General features: G+C 38.8%; 1 protein-coding gene across 6 annotated transcripts in view; it reads left to right on the top strand.

Moving 5' to 3' along the window:
• The window catches only part of EML4 (EMAP like 4), a 159,293-nt gene that overhangs the window by 131,374 nt on the left and 12,475 nt on the right, over window positions 1-15,444 (top strand). For all 6 annotated transcript variants that reach the window (XM_059659985.1, XM_059659986.1, XM_059659987.1 and 3 more), the window contains 2 exons: window positions 5,128-5,216; window positions 7,289-7,386. In XM_059659985.1, coding sequence (XP_059515968.1) covers window positions 5,128-5,216; window positions 7,289-7,386 — 187 coding nt within the window. The remainder of the gene's footprint in view (window positions 1-5,127; window positions 5,217-7,288; window positions 7,387-15,444) is intronic.

Genomic DNA, 15,444 nt, shown 5'->3' with positions numbered 1-15,444 from the left:
CTAAAGTACTGTTATCAAAATTCAGCCAGATACTGTTGACGATAGAGGTTCTAGGCATAAATGCTCCTCAAAAGGGAGATGTTCAAGTGATATTAGCACTAGCTGAGACTTTCTTCTTTGACATAATTAAAAGAGAAGATTTCTAATTAGAAAAGAACAGCTTTTTCCCTCTGCAATTTGGTGTTACTTAACATGGTCCTTGGGTACTCCTGCGCTCATTTCCCAGGTGACAGTGTCTTTGAACTCTATCAGCATGAATCTCCCTGAGTTCTGCCTTGTTACAACTCCAGTTCTGAGTCGCTCTTGCAATGCTTATTGAACTCCTACAACTGTAAGGCACTGATCTCGATGCATGGAGTGGCACAGAGGAATATGAGACATGGTCCCTTTCCCCAAGTAGATTATGTATGTCCATAAGAAAATAAAGAGCTTTTATTAGGTTTAGCATTACTTGAATAAACAGGCAGCAGTGCTTGGAGTTCAACAGAGAAATTACTGTGAGCCTGAGTTGTCAGAGAACACCTCACAGAGGAGGTGAGATTGGTCCTGCCTTGGAGGAGTCCTTGGATCTTGAAGAGGCAGTGAAGAGTGAGGAGTCATATCAGGCAGGAGGAAATAGATGGAGCAAATTCAGGTCAAGAACGTTTCTAAAGGCTTTTTGATACCTAAACTTGTTAGCTTGGCCTGTAAAGCCCATTAATGATTGTTTTTAAGTTTACATTTATTGTTGAAAGTATTACAGAGGTCTCCTCCTCCACACACATACATCCCAGGCCTTCACCACAGGATTGTCTGTGTTTACAAGCTCTTTGGTTAATCTCTTCTGCCCCCCTCTACTCCCTCCACCCCCCCACCACCACCCACCCCCCCAAAGAATAGAATGGTCAAGTTGTTGTCCTGTCCAACCCCTTTGTGCTTCTCTCTCTTTTTTTAATCCTCACCCAAGGATATTTTTCCATTGAATTTTAGAGAGAGTGGAAGACAGAGGGAAAGACAGAAACAGCGATGTGAGAGAAGCACATCGATTGGTTGCCTCCTGCACAAGCCCAGGGACTGGGCCAGGGAGGATCCTGCAACTGAAGTACATGCCCTTGACCAGAATTGAACCCAGGACCCTTAGGTCTGCAGGCACACTCTATCCATTGGACCCTTTGTACTTTTCTATCTACTCCTCTCCACCTGTTTATGTCCCACCTATCCGTGCCACATTTGATGAGATGGAATCCCAGGTCACCTACATCCTCCCTGCCTGAAATTTCATAATCCTTGTATATTTCATTTTACTTTATTAACTCACTCTTTCTCCCCAGTCTGATTATAAACTCCTGTTTTGCGTCCTTTCCCAGCTCTTTTCTTCTCTGAATCCCTAAATGTCAGCGTATCACAGGCAGAGAGAGATCACACCCTTCCTGTTGTGAGACAGTGAAAAGCACAGGCCAGAGCTCTATCTTGGTTCTGCCACTAACTACTTGGTTGATGACTGGTTGGGGGTTTTGGCATCATAGGATTTCATTATTCTTATTTGTAAAATAAGAAAGTTGAAATGGGCTACTCTTTTCCTGTTTTTGACTTTATACATTTTTCTGATTATAAAAGCCACATTCCTATTCTTGCATTAGGTCACAAACAAGGACCTAATGGATCTTTCTAAATGTATTCGAGATGAGAAATCTTTGGTTATATATTTAAATTGATCTGACATGTGAGTCAAATACCAAAATGTAGTACCATCATTTATCTTAGGGGCAATATAGAGTCCCATAATAATTCCAGATTACCTTAAAGCGGAAGCTTGGTTACAATTTATATACTCTAGACTAGAATAAGAATAAATTCAACACAATGAAAACTTAAATATTTATTTCTATAAAATTCCCATTGGTAGAGAATTTGTTATGTTCTCCATACCTTTATTAGGGACAGAGATCCTGAGTCCAAAACATCTTTCTGAAGATAGAACATAATTCATGCAGTGAAAAGAGTGGGAGCTTTAAAATTATTTCTTGGGGTCCATATGGAAGTTGTTTATTTTCAATAACAAAGTTGTTGGATTATTACTAAAAATTGCTTAACAAAAGTAGAATTAATCTCTTATATGTGACTGAAGAAATAGAAAAAGGAGGCAGAGGTCTCTTTTGGTTTTTTTTTTTAAATAACTACCATCTCTAGTAAATGACTCAGAGTTTTTGTTTCCTACATGTTATACCAATAAGACATTCTGGTGTTTTTTGTTTTGTTTTTTTAATACTCACCCGAGGATATTTTTCTATTGATTTCCAGAGAGTGTGGAAGGGAAGGAAGGAGGGGGGGAGAGAAACATTGATGTAAGAGAGACACATTGATTGGTTGCCTCCCAAACACAATCCAGACTGGAGCCAAGGAATGAACCTGCAACCCAGGTACATGCTCTTGACCAGGAATCAAACCTTCAGTGTGCGGGCGACACTGTAACCATTGAGCAACACTGGCCAGGGCTCTGGGGTGGTTTTTTAAATATAACTTTTTGAGGGGTTTCCAAAACGATAAAATTGTTTGCAGTTTTCCTAGTAAGATTAAACTAATTTGGAAACAGTATCAGTTGGGGCTTCTCCAAAATAAAAATTGATAATTTTTGAATGCCTAAGAAGGTATGGTAAAGTTTACATAAATTCGTTAAAAACTGGAAACCTGACACCTGCAGAGTGGAGCTGTATCTCATTGTTCTTTAGGTATGTCTGTTTAATCTGAGTTGGAATATTTTGTTCCCTTACTGTGAGAGGGCAATTCACTTGGCATCAGCTTTGGCACTTCTTGGCTTAGAGGAGCATCACAGTGGAAGCCATAAAAGTTGATTAATGAAATACATTCTCAGAAGAAACCTTTAATCTATGGGAACTGTCCAATTGCAATAAAGTGTGTTTCTTATATACCTTTGAAATTGAAATGACCAGTAAACTTGTAGCATAGGCTTCAAATGCCAGTTTCCTACTTTTAAACTCCAGTATTCACAAATAGAAGCTATTTCTGTTACCTGGATAGAAGACAGAATTTGTGAATTAAGTTAGCTACCTGGAAGTTTCAACCTATGGCTTACAAGTTACTAAAATTCATTCATGAACATGTTTAGAGAGCAATTTTATAGGTAAACGAGAGGCCTGGTGCACGGATTTGTGCACCAGTGGGTCCCTCAGCCTGGCCTGCGGGGATTGGGCTGAAACCAGCTCTCTGACATCTCCCAAAGGGTCCTGGATTGCAAGAGGGTGCAGGCCAGGCCAATGGACCCCACCAGTGCACGGTCGGGGCCAGGGAGGGACCACAGGAGGGCTCCAGGGCGTGTCCGGCCCATCTCGCCCAATCCCAGTCTTGGCAGACCCCAGCAGCAAGCTAACCTACCAGTCGGAGCATCTGCCCTTGGTGGCCAGTGTGTGTTGTAGCAACTGGTCAAACGGTTGAATGAACAGTCGGACACTTAGCATATTAGGCTTTATCATATACTAGTATATTATGTAGAATAGTTGGGATCTTTTCGTCTTTCATCTCCTACCTTGAATTCATTAAGGCATATGAAACAGCATCACTAAACTTGTGTTTTTTAAATTCTTTAAAGCACTATCCTCTCATAAATAGTATTTATTTTAATCTGAAAAATAAATGATCTCTTTCCAGATATTAGTTATATAATTAGTTTCAAAATTGAAAGGAACTGTCATTCTGATTTCTGTTACTGGCTTATTTTAGTGATAGAATTTTCCCATCTGAATAATTTAAAACAAAACTTGCTGCTTTTGTCCCATCGTATTACATGAGATTTAGATAGTAATTTTATTTTTCTAGTATTGTCCCATTTTCTCCACCCTAACCATTTCTTCCTGCACACTGCACTACTACTAAGTAATTCTTGCTAAAATATAGGTTTTATCATGTTCAAGACATTTTATATTAGTTCATTATTCATTTTACAAATATTTTTAATGCCTGATCTGAGCTAGGCAATGCTCAACTTTGAACTCCAACCAGCTCTACATACTGTCTATAACAGTGATGGCGAACCTATGACACACGTGTCAGAGGTGACACGCGAACTCATTTTTTTGGTTGATTTTTCTTTGTTAAATGGCATTTAAATATATAAAATAAACATCAAAAATATAAGTCTTTGTTTTACTATGGTTGCAAATATCAAAAAATTTCTATATGTGACACGGCACCAGAGTTAAGTTAGGGTTTTTCAAAATGCTGACACGCTGAGCTCAAAAGGTTCGCCATCACTGGTCTATAACCTGCCTTCTCTCACTTATCCAGCCTTTGGTTGTCTATCCTTAGTTCCTAGCCTTTTCTTACAGCTCATATCTTGCCATACTCTTCTGAAACACCATTTCTTCCTTTAGTGCTTTTAGATAAGTCATTTATGATGTAGTTGGATTTAAGTCATTGTTTTACTTCTCAAGAGGCTTTTACATTTTTACTTTTCCTATAAATGTGAATGAAAAACTATCAAATTTAGTTTCTCTGTGCATATGTTAAGGTATTGGAGAGGCAGAGTGCCCCCTGCTGGTTCCTTTGAAATCACACCAAATGAATGGCTGGCTGCCTTTCCCTCCCACCTTCACACTGTGCATGCTCCCTCCCACCTCCATAGCTGTGCAGCTTTCACTCCTCCTGCCTGAACTGCTGTACTTCTTTCCCTCGGGGTTCAGCTCAACCCATATCCTACATCCTATCCTCCTGCTACCATTCATTTTCCTTATGAGAGTTCCTCTACTAGACGTTCATAGTCAGCATCACTAAGATTGGCACTTGATTGTTTTGTTTTAATTGGCTCATTTCCTTTTCCCCACTTCTAGTATAATCTTCAGAAACACTGATCCTGTCATCTTATTCTGTTTAGACTAATTAGCAAAGAAACGCTGTGGGCATTCAGTGAATACCTAAATAGAAATGAACATGCCTAGGCCCATATAAGTATATTTATATTGTATCTAGCAACATTTTGCAAAATGAACTCATCCTTCATTGGAAGAGGGAAACATGTCATACTTAAGAGTAAAATTAAAATTTCTTAATTTTTAAAATGGGAGAAATGACCAGCAACCATTTTTTCTATAAATGCTAATATCTGAAGGTTTTTTTATTTTTACTTCTTAATAGGTGGTTTGTTCTGGATGCAGAAACCAGAGATCTAGTTTCTATCCATACAGATGGGAATGAACAGCTCTCTGTGATGCGCTACTCAGTAGGTGAGTAGATTTACCCCCACCCTGGCATTCACAGCATTTCTCTATATCTGCTTTTTTCACTTTCAATGAAGCTGATTACTATATTCTCTGTCTAGAGTTGTAAAGTATTGAATATGTTTTCCCCAGAGTTTCCAATTAAACTCTGCTGCGAGAAACTGCAAAAAATCTGCTAAAGTTAAACAACATTCTAAATCAAGGAAACACATTTATAATGAATTGTTAGACTGCATTCACAATTGAAAGCAGAAAATAGTGCAATCACCTCATCCCATCCCCACCCCGACACATACACACTTTCTGTTTTGGCACTAAACATACAATGTGCTTAGAATTTTGAATAGGTACTAGGTTGAATGTTACATCTATTTAGCAACCTTTTCTTTGTATTTAAGAGAATATAAAAGAAATTATAGAATATTAAAAATATACAAATTTTATAGGCCCTTCAAGTTCTTTAAAATCTAGTGGCATTATTCTGGATTACATAGTAATGATTGTTTTATTAATTATATGAAACTAGAGGCCTGGTGCACGAAATTCATGCACTCAGGGCCGGGGGGGGGGGGAGTGTGCCTCAGCCTGGCCTACGCCTTCTCACAGTCTGGGAGCCCTCAGGGGATGTCCAACTGCTGGCTTAGGCCCGCTCCCCCTGTCCTTAGCGCTTCTGCAGAGGTGGGAGAGGCTCCCGCCACTGCCACTGTGCTCGCCAGCTGTGAACCCAGCTTCTGGCTGAGCGGTGCTCCCCCTGTGGGATCTGGCCAAAACTGGCTGTCCTACATCCCCCAAGGGTTCCTGGATTGTGAGAGGGTGTAGGCCAGGCTGAGGGACCCTACCAGTGCACTATCAGGGCGGAGGGGGAAACATGAGAGGTTGGCCAGCTGGGGAGGGGCCACAGGAGGGCTCCAGGGCATGTTTGGCCTGTCTCACTCAGTCCCGACCGACTGGACCCCAGCAGCAAGCTAACCTAAGGGTCAGAGCATCTATTCCCGGTGGTCAGTGCATGTCATAGTGACTGGTTGACTGTTTGCCCCCTGGTGGTCAGTGCATGTCATAGCGAGCAATTGAGCAGCCTTAGCATATCATTAGCATATTACGCTTTGGTTTTGAACGGCCAACCAGTTGACTGGACATTTAGCATATTAGGATTTTATTATATAGGATACTCAGCAACCCAAGAATTTGATAAGTTTGTTTAGCCTTGTTTGAATTAATCTTTGTACTTTATTTAAAATGTTAAGTTTCCATAGTATTCCAATTTTCTTTTCCTCTTATTATTGTGATTTTGATTCATAACTTTCTTTCCTGGAGTTAGAGTGACATTCACATATATTCAAAAATATATTCCAGTAGTTGTTGGATTAGTGTGGGGTTCAGATGATCTTTTGATTGCTTCTTAGTTTTCTAAGTTGTTTCATAGGAAGCACTGAATACTATTCTCTTGAGAAAGGAAGGAAAAGTATTTGCTTCTATCTATAAGCCTGACAAGAGTAGAAGCAGAAAAAGTTTTGGATTGGCTTTTTTCAATATTGTAGTAACAAGTAACTACTGCAAATGTAGCAGTTAATATACACGAACCAGTTGGACTTTATTGACCATCTGTTACATCAGTGGTTCTCAACCTTCCTAATGCCGCGACCCTTTAATACAGTTCCTCATGTTGTGGTGACCCCCAATTTCATTGTTACAAGTTGAACATAATTAAAGCATAGTGATTAATCACAAGAACAATATGTAATTATATATGTGTTTTCCGATGGTCTTAGGCGACCCCTGTGAAAGGGTCGTTCAACCCCTAAAGGGGTCGTGACCCACAGGTTGAGAACCGCTGTGCTACACAGTAAGTACAATAGAGGAGACCATAGAGAAGAGAACATAGCTCCTTCCCAGGAGAACCAACCCTATATTTGGAGAGGTGCTATGTGCTCAGCTGAAGTGAGCAATTATATGCTCAGCTTGCCATATGAATACTGTGATTTAGACCCGTAAAAGCTGGTTAACCTCCACGGGGCCAGATTGTAGTTATATCAGTGTAGCTATTTCTCTAGTCAACACTCTTTCTTGCTTCATTCTAGATGGCACCCGCCTGGCTGTAGGATCTCATGACAACTTTATTTACCTCTATATAGTCTCAGAAAATGGAAGGAAATATAGCAGACATGGAAAGTGCACTGTAAGTAGAGAAGTAAGATAAATTGTGAGACTGTTGGAAATTTTTACTTGTGTTAAAAAGAGTTAAATGTTTACATTGATGTACCTGTTGTTTTCTGCCCTTTAAACTTTAATCTCCATCTTTGAAAACTGAATTTACCTGACAGCAGAATATTGCAGTTCACTGTGTACTATAGAAAGCTTTCTCCTTTGTTTAAAATTAAATCTTTATTGTTGAAAATATTACGTGTCCCTCTTTTCCCCCCATTGACCCCTCTAGCCTGTCCTCATCCCCCGCCCAAGGCCTTCACCACCCTTTTGTCTATGTCCATGGGTTATGCATATATGCATACGAGTTCTTTGGTTGATCTCTTCCCATCCATCACCACCTTCCCTCAGAGACTCCACAGTTTGTTCCATGCTCCTATGTCTCTGGATCTGTTTTGTTCATCAGTTTATTTTGTTCATTCGATTCTACATATGAGTGAGATCATATGATATTTGTCTTTCTCTGACTGGCTTATTTCACTTAGCATAATGCTCTCCAGGCCCCTCCTTGCTGTCTCAAAGAGTAAGAGATCCTTTTTTACTGCTGCATAGTATTCCATGGTGTAAATGTACCACAACTTTTTTATCCACTTGTCTACTAATGGACACTTGGTCTCTTTCCAGATCTTAGGCATTATAAATTGCGCTATGAATATAGGTGTCGAGTATGACTCCCTCCACGTTCTGTGTGGAGTAGGGTTCGGTATCTGAAAGAGGAGTCGCACAACAAATGAGAGAAAAAGACACGAGATAATTTTGCAATATTGGGGGACCAGGCGGGCAAGTCCCGAAGGACTTCCACCTAAGCTCAGGCCGCTCCGATCTTTTATTGAGGTCGGGGTAGCCTTAGGGTAAGGAGGTCTGTCTGGGGTAGCCCGAAGGTAAGGTGGTTTGTTTGGGGTAGCCCTAGGTTAAGGTTTCAATGACACACAGATTAGGTCATAACATCACCCTTAGGCAATTTACATGATTAAAGGTAGGGAGGTTGCTTCAGCTATCATTATCTAGATTAACTGGGTAGTGCACAGTTCTGACCTTTGCTAGAACTTCAAAGGTTACTAGCTTTTGGGGGGTCTCTGTCTAAACTCAGCTAGTGAAGACAATGAATGGTTTCCGGCATATAGGGGTGCTTACATTCTTTCTGATTGGTGTTTCAGGTCTCTTAGAACATATTCCCAGAAGTGGGGTCACTGGGTCATATGACAGTTCCGTATTTAATTTTTTTAGGAAAGTCCATACTGTTTTCTATAATGGCTGCACCAGTCTGCATTCCCACCAGCAGTGTACTAGGGTTCCCTTTCTTTCACATCCTTGTGAACACTTGTTATTTGTTGATTTATTGATGGTAGCCATTCTGACAGGTGTGAGGTGATACCTCATTGTCATTTTAATTTGCATATCTGTGATGTCAGTGACTTTGAGTATTTTTTCGTATGATTCTTGAACATCTATGTCTGCTTTGGAGAAGTGTCTATTTAGGTCCTTTGCCCATTTTTTAATTGGATTGTTTTGTCTTCCTTTGTTAAGTTCCTTATATATTTTGGATATTACCCCTTTATCCGATGTATCATTGTCAAATATGTTCTCCCATACAGTGGGCTTCCTTTTTATTTTGTTGATTTCTTTTGCTGTACAGAAGCTTTTTATTTTGATGTAGTCCCATTTGTTTATTTTCTTGTTAGTTTGCTTTGCCCTGTGAGATGTATCCGTAAACATACTGCTATGAGAGATGTCTAAGAGTTTGCTACCTATGGTTTCTTCTAGGATTTTTATGGTTTCATGACTACTTACTAAGTCTTTTATCCATTTTGAGTTTATTCTTGTGTATGGTGTAAGTTAGTGGTCTAGTTTCATTTTTTTGCAAGTATCTGTCCAATTATCCCAACACCATTTATTGAAGAGCAATCTTGAGTCCATTGTATACTCTTGCCTCCTTTGTCGAATATTAATTTGAGTGTAATGGCTTGGGTTGATTTCTGGGCTCTGTTCTGTTCCGTTGAATTATATGTCTGTTCTTATGCCAGTACCAAGCTGTTTGGATTACAGTGGCTTTGTAGTATAACTTGATATCTGGTATTGTAATTCCTCCAACTTTATTCTTTCTCAGGATTGGTGCAATTATTCGGGGTCTTTTCTGGTTCTATATTTGGAGTATTTGTTCTAGATCTATGAAATATGCCTTTGGTATTTTAATAGCGATTGCATTGAATCTGTAGATTGCTTTGGGTTGTATGGGCATTTTAATGATGTAATTCTACCAATCCATGAACATAGTATATTCTCCCACTTGTTTATGTCTTCCTCTATCTCTTTTTTTCAATGTCCTATAGTTTTCCAAGTACAAGTCTTTTACCTCCTTGGTTAACTTTATTCACTAAGTATCTTAATTTTTTTGTTACAATGGTAAATGAGATTGTTTTGTTTCTCTTTCTGACAATTCTTTATTGGTGTATAAAAATGCCATCAATTTCTGGGTGTTAGTTTTGTATCCTGCTACATTGCCGAATTCTTTTATTAAATCTTGTAGTTTTTGTTGGAATCTTTAGGGTTTTCTGTGTACAATATCATGTCATTTGTGAATAATGAGAGTTTTACTTCCTCCTTTCCAATTTGGATACCTATTATTTCTTCTTTTGTCTGATCTCTGTGGATAGGACTTCTAGTACTGTGTTGAATAACAGTGGTGAAAGCAGACATCCCTATCTTGTTCCTGTTCTTAGGGGAAATGGTTTTAGTTTTTGCCCATTACGTATGATGTTGGCTGTAGGTTTGTCATTATATGGCCTTTATTATGTTGAGATATGCTCCCTCTATTCCCACTTTGCTGAGAGTTTTTATCAAAAATGGGTGTTGTGTTTTGTCGAATGCTTTTTTTGCATCTATTGATATGATCATGATTTTTGTCTTTCAGTTTGTGATGTATCATGTTTATTGATCTGTGAATATTGAACCAGCCTTGCATCCCTGGAATAAATTCCACTTGGTCATGGTGTATGATCTTTTTAATATATTGCTGGATCTGATTTGCTAATATTTTGTTGAGGATTTTAGCATCTATGTTCATTGGGAATATTGGCTTGTAGTGCCTTTATCTGGTTTTAGAATTAGGATAATGCTGGCCTCATAAAAAGAGTTTGGAAGTGTTCCTTCCTCTTGAATTTTTTGGAATAGTTTGAGGAGGATAGGGGTTAGTTGTTCTTTGAAGGTTTGGTAAAACTCCCCTATGAAGCCATCCAGACCAGGGCTTTTGTTTGCTCAGAATTGTTTTTTTATTATTATTATTATTATTATTATTATTATTATTATTATTACTACATGTTTTCTGATTCTTCCCTGATTCAGTTTTGGGAAATTTTTGTGGGGTGTTTTTAGGAATTTGTCCATTTCATCTACATTGTCTAGCTTGTTGACATATAGTTGTTCATAATATTTTCTTTTACAACCCTTTGCATTTCTGTGGTGTCAGTTGTTACTTCACCACTTTCATTTTTGATTTTTTTTATTTGGGTCCTCTCTGTTTCTTGATGAGTCTGGCTAACAGTTCATCAATCTTGTTTATCTTTTCAAAGAACCAGCTCTTGGTTTCATAGATTTTTTTTTTAGCCACTATCTCATTTATTTCTGCTCTGATCCTTATTGTTTCCTTCCTTTTACTTTGTGCTTTTCTTGTTCTCTTTCTAATTATTTAAGTTGTAGGGTTAAAATAGTTTATTATTAATTTTTCTTGTTTTTTTGAGGTAGGCCTGTAGTGCTATGAACTTCCCTCTCAGGACTGTTTTCACTGTGCCCCAGCTTTCTCCTTTTGATGGGAGTTTAATACTTGTTTGTCTCGGACTAATTTTAAGGTGGTTTCTTAAAACTTTTTATCAGAAACCCTTAGAATAACACATTTTGAAAATGGAATGAGTCAGAAATGAAACAGTCACTCACTTTTAACCCAAATGTCCCATGTTCCTGCCCACCTTGGCATCCTGTACCGCCTCTCTGCCGCTAAAATAATTTATATAAATATTTGTCTGCATTAAGAAAATTAACATTTTCTTTAATTTGTTGCCATTTCAGATTGACAAGTTTATCACTTTACAATGAAGATTAGATTCAATTCTTTAAATATACTGAGTACTTACCTTATGGCAGGTACTCTGCTAATGAGATAAATGTTCTAGGCACTGGGAATATATGAAAGATTTGTTCCTTGTCTTAAAAAAGGACATTTGAGCTGAGGACACGACGAGAAAGGCAGCTAGTATCCTATAAGATGAGGATAATAGTTTCTGCTTCACTGGTTAAAACTTGTTAATCCATATAAAATACTTAGAATAGTGCTTGGCACATATATGTTGCTATATGTTAACTATTATTTTTATAGAAAATGAGGTAGCTTGATATGTATGATGTCAGGAGATTAATTTAGGATTAGCAAATCACTTGAATTAGCGATTATTGGCACAGATTCTTTAGCAGCCTTTATCACAAAATAGTTTCAGGGTAATAAAAGAATTCATTTTTCTTTTCTTAATAAGCAAAACCTAGGCCATTTACTTTTTGAAGAAGAAACATTTACATTTTTGTATATTTTGTATCATGTGCTAAAAATCAACCTATAATCTGGTCTACAAGCAACCTCAAAGTTTTAGACTTCATCCAAAATATTTTTGTTTGCCTTGACAGCAATTATGAATCATTTATTAATTTATTTAAATCTATCTTTCAGTCTATTTTTATTTATATACTAGAGGCTCGGTGCACGAAATTCGTGCACGGGGGCGGGGGGGCCCTCAGCCTGACCTGTACCCTCTCCAATCCAGGAGCCCTCAGGGGATGTCCTACTGATGGCTTAGGCCCACTCCCTGTGGTTCTCTGCTGTCTGTGGGGCCTGCTTGGCGGCTCCTGGGTCACCACAGGCAAACGGCCAAGTGGGCCCTGCTCTCAGCAGCCACCCTGGGGACTGGAGGACTTCAGCAGGGCTGAGAGGACTGGCGCTGCCATCTTGTGGCTATGGGCGCCGCTGGCTTTGTGTCAGAGTGACGGTTAATTTGCATATTACTCTTTTATTAGATAGGATTTTTTTTAATTGATTTCAGAGAGGGAGAGAGACATAGAAACATAAGAGAATCACTGATTGGCTGCCTCCTGCATGCCCCACACTGGGGATCGAGCCTGCAAACAGGGCATATGCTCTGACTGGGAATCCAACTGTGACCTCCTGGTTCATAGGTCAACCACTGAGCCAAGCCAGCCAGGCTCAATTTATTATTTTAATATTTGTGATATAGGGTAATATAATAACACTTCATTATGCAACATGACTAAATAAAATGTTCCACTGAAAGAAATTTTCAGATTACCAAAGTTTACCTTAATTAATTTTTACCTCAGCCTTTTTATAAAGTCCATGTCTTTAATAGACTGTATCAAGCATAATTTAATATTGTGGTATAAAATTTTACAGGTAGCACGTACTCAGCATTAATTTTATGGATGAAGATACCGAGTTTCAGAGGAGATAAATGACTTGTTGTTGGTCACATGCTGACACAGTGGTAGATATGGGACCTGAATCCTATTCTCATCGTAGTAAACTTTCTCATGTATGATAATGCCTGGATTTATCAATATGTATATTGGACTGTGCTCTTACAGCACAACTGGTCACATGCTGACACAGTGGTAGATATGGGACCTGAATCCTATTCTCATCGTAGTAAACTTTCTCATGTATGATAATGCCTGGATTTATCAATATAAATATTGGACTGTGCTCTTACAGCACAACTGATTCAGAAAGGGAGCAGCAATGCGTGACATTGGATGAGAATGACCTTGGAAGTGTTAAAAAATGGCAAGCTTATCAGTTGCATGAGACTTGGCCTTTTCTGATTGGGCAGCTTTTATCTTTCGAGCACTTCAAAGGATTATTTTGAGATATCCCTAGGAACTGTTAAAGTTTATAGTATTGTTTGAGGCTGTAATGGAAGGTTCAATTACTCTGCTTTTCTAATTATCTGTTTTGTCTTTGCTCCCAGCTGTCACTTCTTACTGTTTCCACCAGCTGGTCTTACAGTTTCATGTTCACTTCTCTTATCTGTTGTCTGCTATAAGACAGACAAAACTGGGCTAATGCTGGCTCTGCCACTTATTAATTTATGACTTTAGGAAAGTTAATTAACTTCTATGAGTCTTAAAACCATTGTCTTAAAATTGGAGATTATAATAGTTCCTACTTTATGGGATTGTTGCCAAGATTAGGTCTTTGCTAAAATGTGGCTACTGGAGCTACTCTCAGAGTTCCAAGTACAAATGCTGTTCTCTGTTTTATTTCCAATATTTTTCTGTTGGGAGTCAGCATTTAAGTGACCACCATAGCCACAGAAACATATTGAGAATTTCAGAATATGTCCCTCTGATAAATTATAACCAGGCAGTTGGAGCTTGTCCCTCTTCACAGCATCACGTTCCCTGGGAATGTCAATTGGGAAGATGACCAGCACCCAAGCACATGAAGAAGCAGTTGGTAGAGGAGGGCAGTTGGTCAGTCAGTGGTGTGCTTGAGGAGGTCATTACAGGCCAAGACCTTGCTTGCAGTCTCATAAGCTGAGAAACAAGACAAGATCATTTTAGAAAGACGGACTTACATCATCCAAGTTCTCCAAAGCTGGTGTCTAAAACATCAGTTTATAACAGGAACTGTAACTGGCAAGGAACTGAATCCTAGTTTCCTCTGATCAATCAAATTTTCTTTCTGTAAGCAAGCCTCAGGACTCCAGGTCATAATCAGAATGCTAGTTTATTCATTTAAAGTAAGATACATAATTGCCAAGGGGACAGGATGTGAGGATCCTCTAGACAGCACTTCCCTTTAAGCCAAATTATTTGGTCTGCCCCTGCCAAGGCATTAGGGGTGAGTTAATTAAATGTTTGACCAAATATAGCAGGCTAATGTTTAAGTTGATAATTTTGAATGGCCCGCAAATGATGTTATAAATATCCAAATGACCCTTGGCAGAAAAAAGGTTCCCACCCCTGCAAGCAGAAGAGTGCATATGAAATCCGAGTATAATCAGAAGGTGAGTGAGCTCACAGTAGGGTGAGAGCTGCCACGGGGCTGGTCTTGGTTGCGGTCCCTCTGCTCTGGACATTAGGTGGGTACTGCTCACATTTGCCTCTGTGGCTCCTCTTTCGTTGCAGACCACCGTCCCCACACCCCTATTGAATAATACCGTCTTTGGATAGACTGATGCATGCAGTCAGATTGTACTTCAGACTTGCCGGCTTTGGAGCTTTATGAGTCTTAGTTCTTTGCTTTTTTTTCTGATTTGATTTATGTTGATCCTAAAGTTTAACTATGAGAGATTTAGGGGAGAAACCCAGTTGTAGTTTCCATAAACACACAAAACTTGCTCTTCCATTCATTGAAATGTATTTCCATTTTCTACCGACCCCAGATATCTTTCATAATCTTCCTGAAGTTTATCCTTACCCACTTAAAATTTCAGTATTTAGAAAAACTTACCATAAACTCGAAATCTAGAGATTTGTTGTGTATTCCCTCTTGTGCGTGTTCTTTAGAAACGTATGACCTCATTTAGAATCATAAATTGTTAAGCATATAAAGGGCAGAAAGCATTATCTTGTCGACATTCTCATTTGGTGAATAAGAAAAGTGAGGCAGCTATAGCAGGAGCTCATTTATCACAGTCCTTGGTTTTGAGTCCTAATCCTTCTGAGCATGCCAATCTGAATTAATACAATTACCGTGTGGTATAAGTACATGCATAAACTAAGTAGTTTCTAAAAGTGATACAGACTGAGTTAAAACTTTGATGTGTCTCTGTTCAATCCTTGGGACTCTGGAAAACCTCAGCTAGGAGAGTCTAGCTGAACACACCTTTGGTTTAATCTTTTTCACATATCATGCCACTTGCCTTTTCTCTCTCCCATTTCTAAACCCTTGCATTTAGTTCGAAGACAATCTTTGTCTTGTTAGGAGCAAATCAAAAAACAGGAGCAGTAGAAACAAGGACATTCCTCT

This window comes from Myotis daubentonii, chromosome 12 (genome assembly GCF_963259705.1).
Source record: "Myotis daubentonii chromosome 12, mMyoDau2.1, whole genome shotgun sequence".
Taxonomy (NCBI): domain Eukaryota; kingdom Metazoa; phylum Chordata; class Mammalia; order Chiroptera; family Vespertilionidae; genus Myotis; species Myotis daubentonii.
Note: the sequence above shows the minus strand (reverse complement) of the source record. Positions and strands in the feature narration are given on the sequence as shown.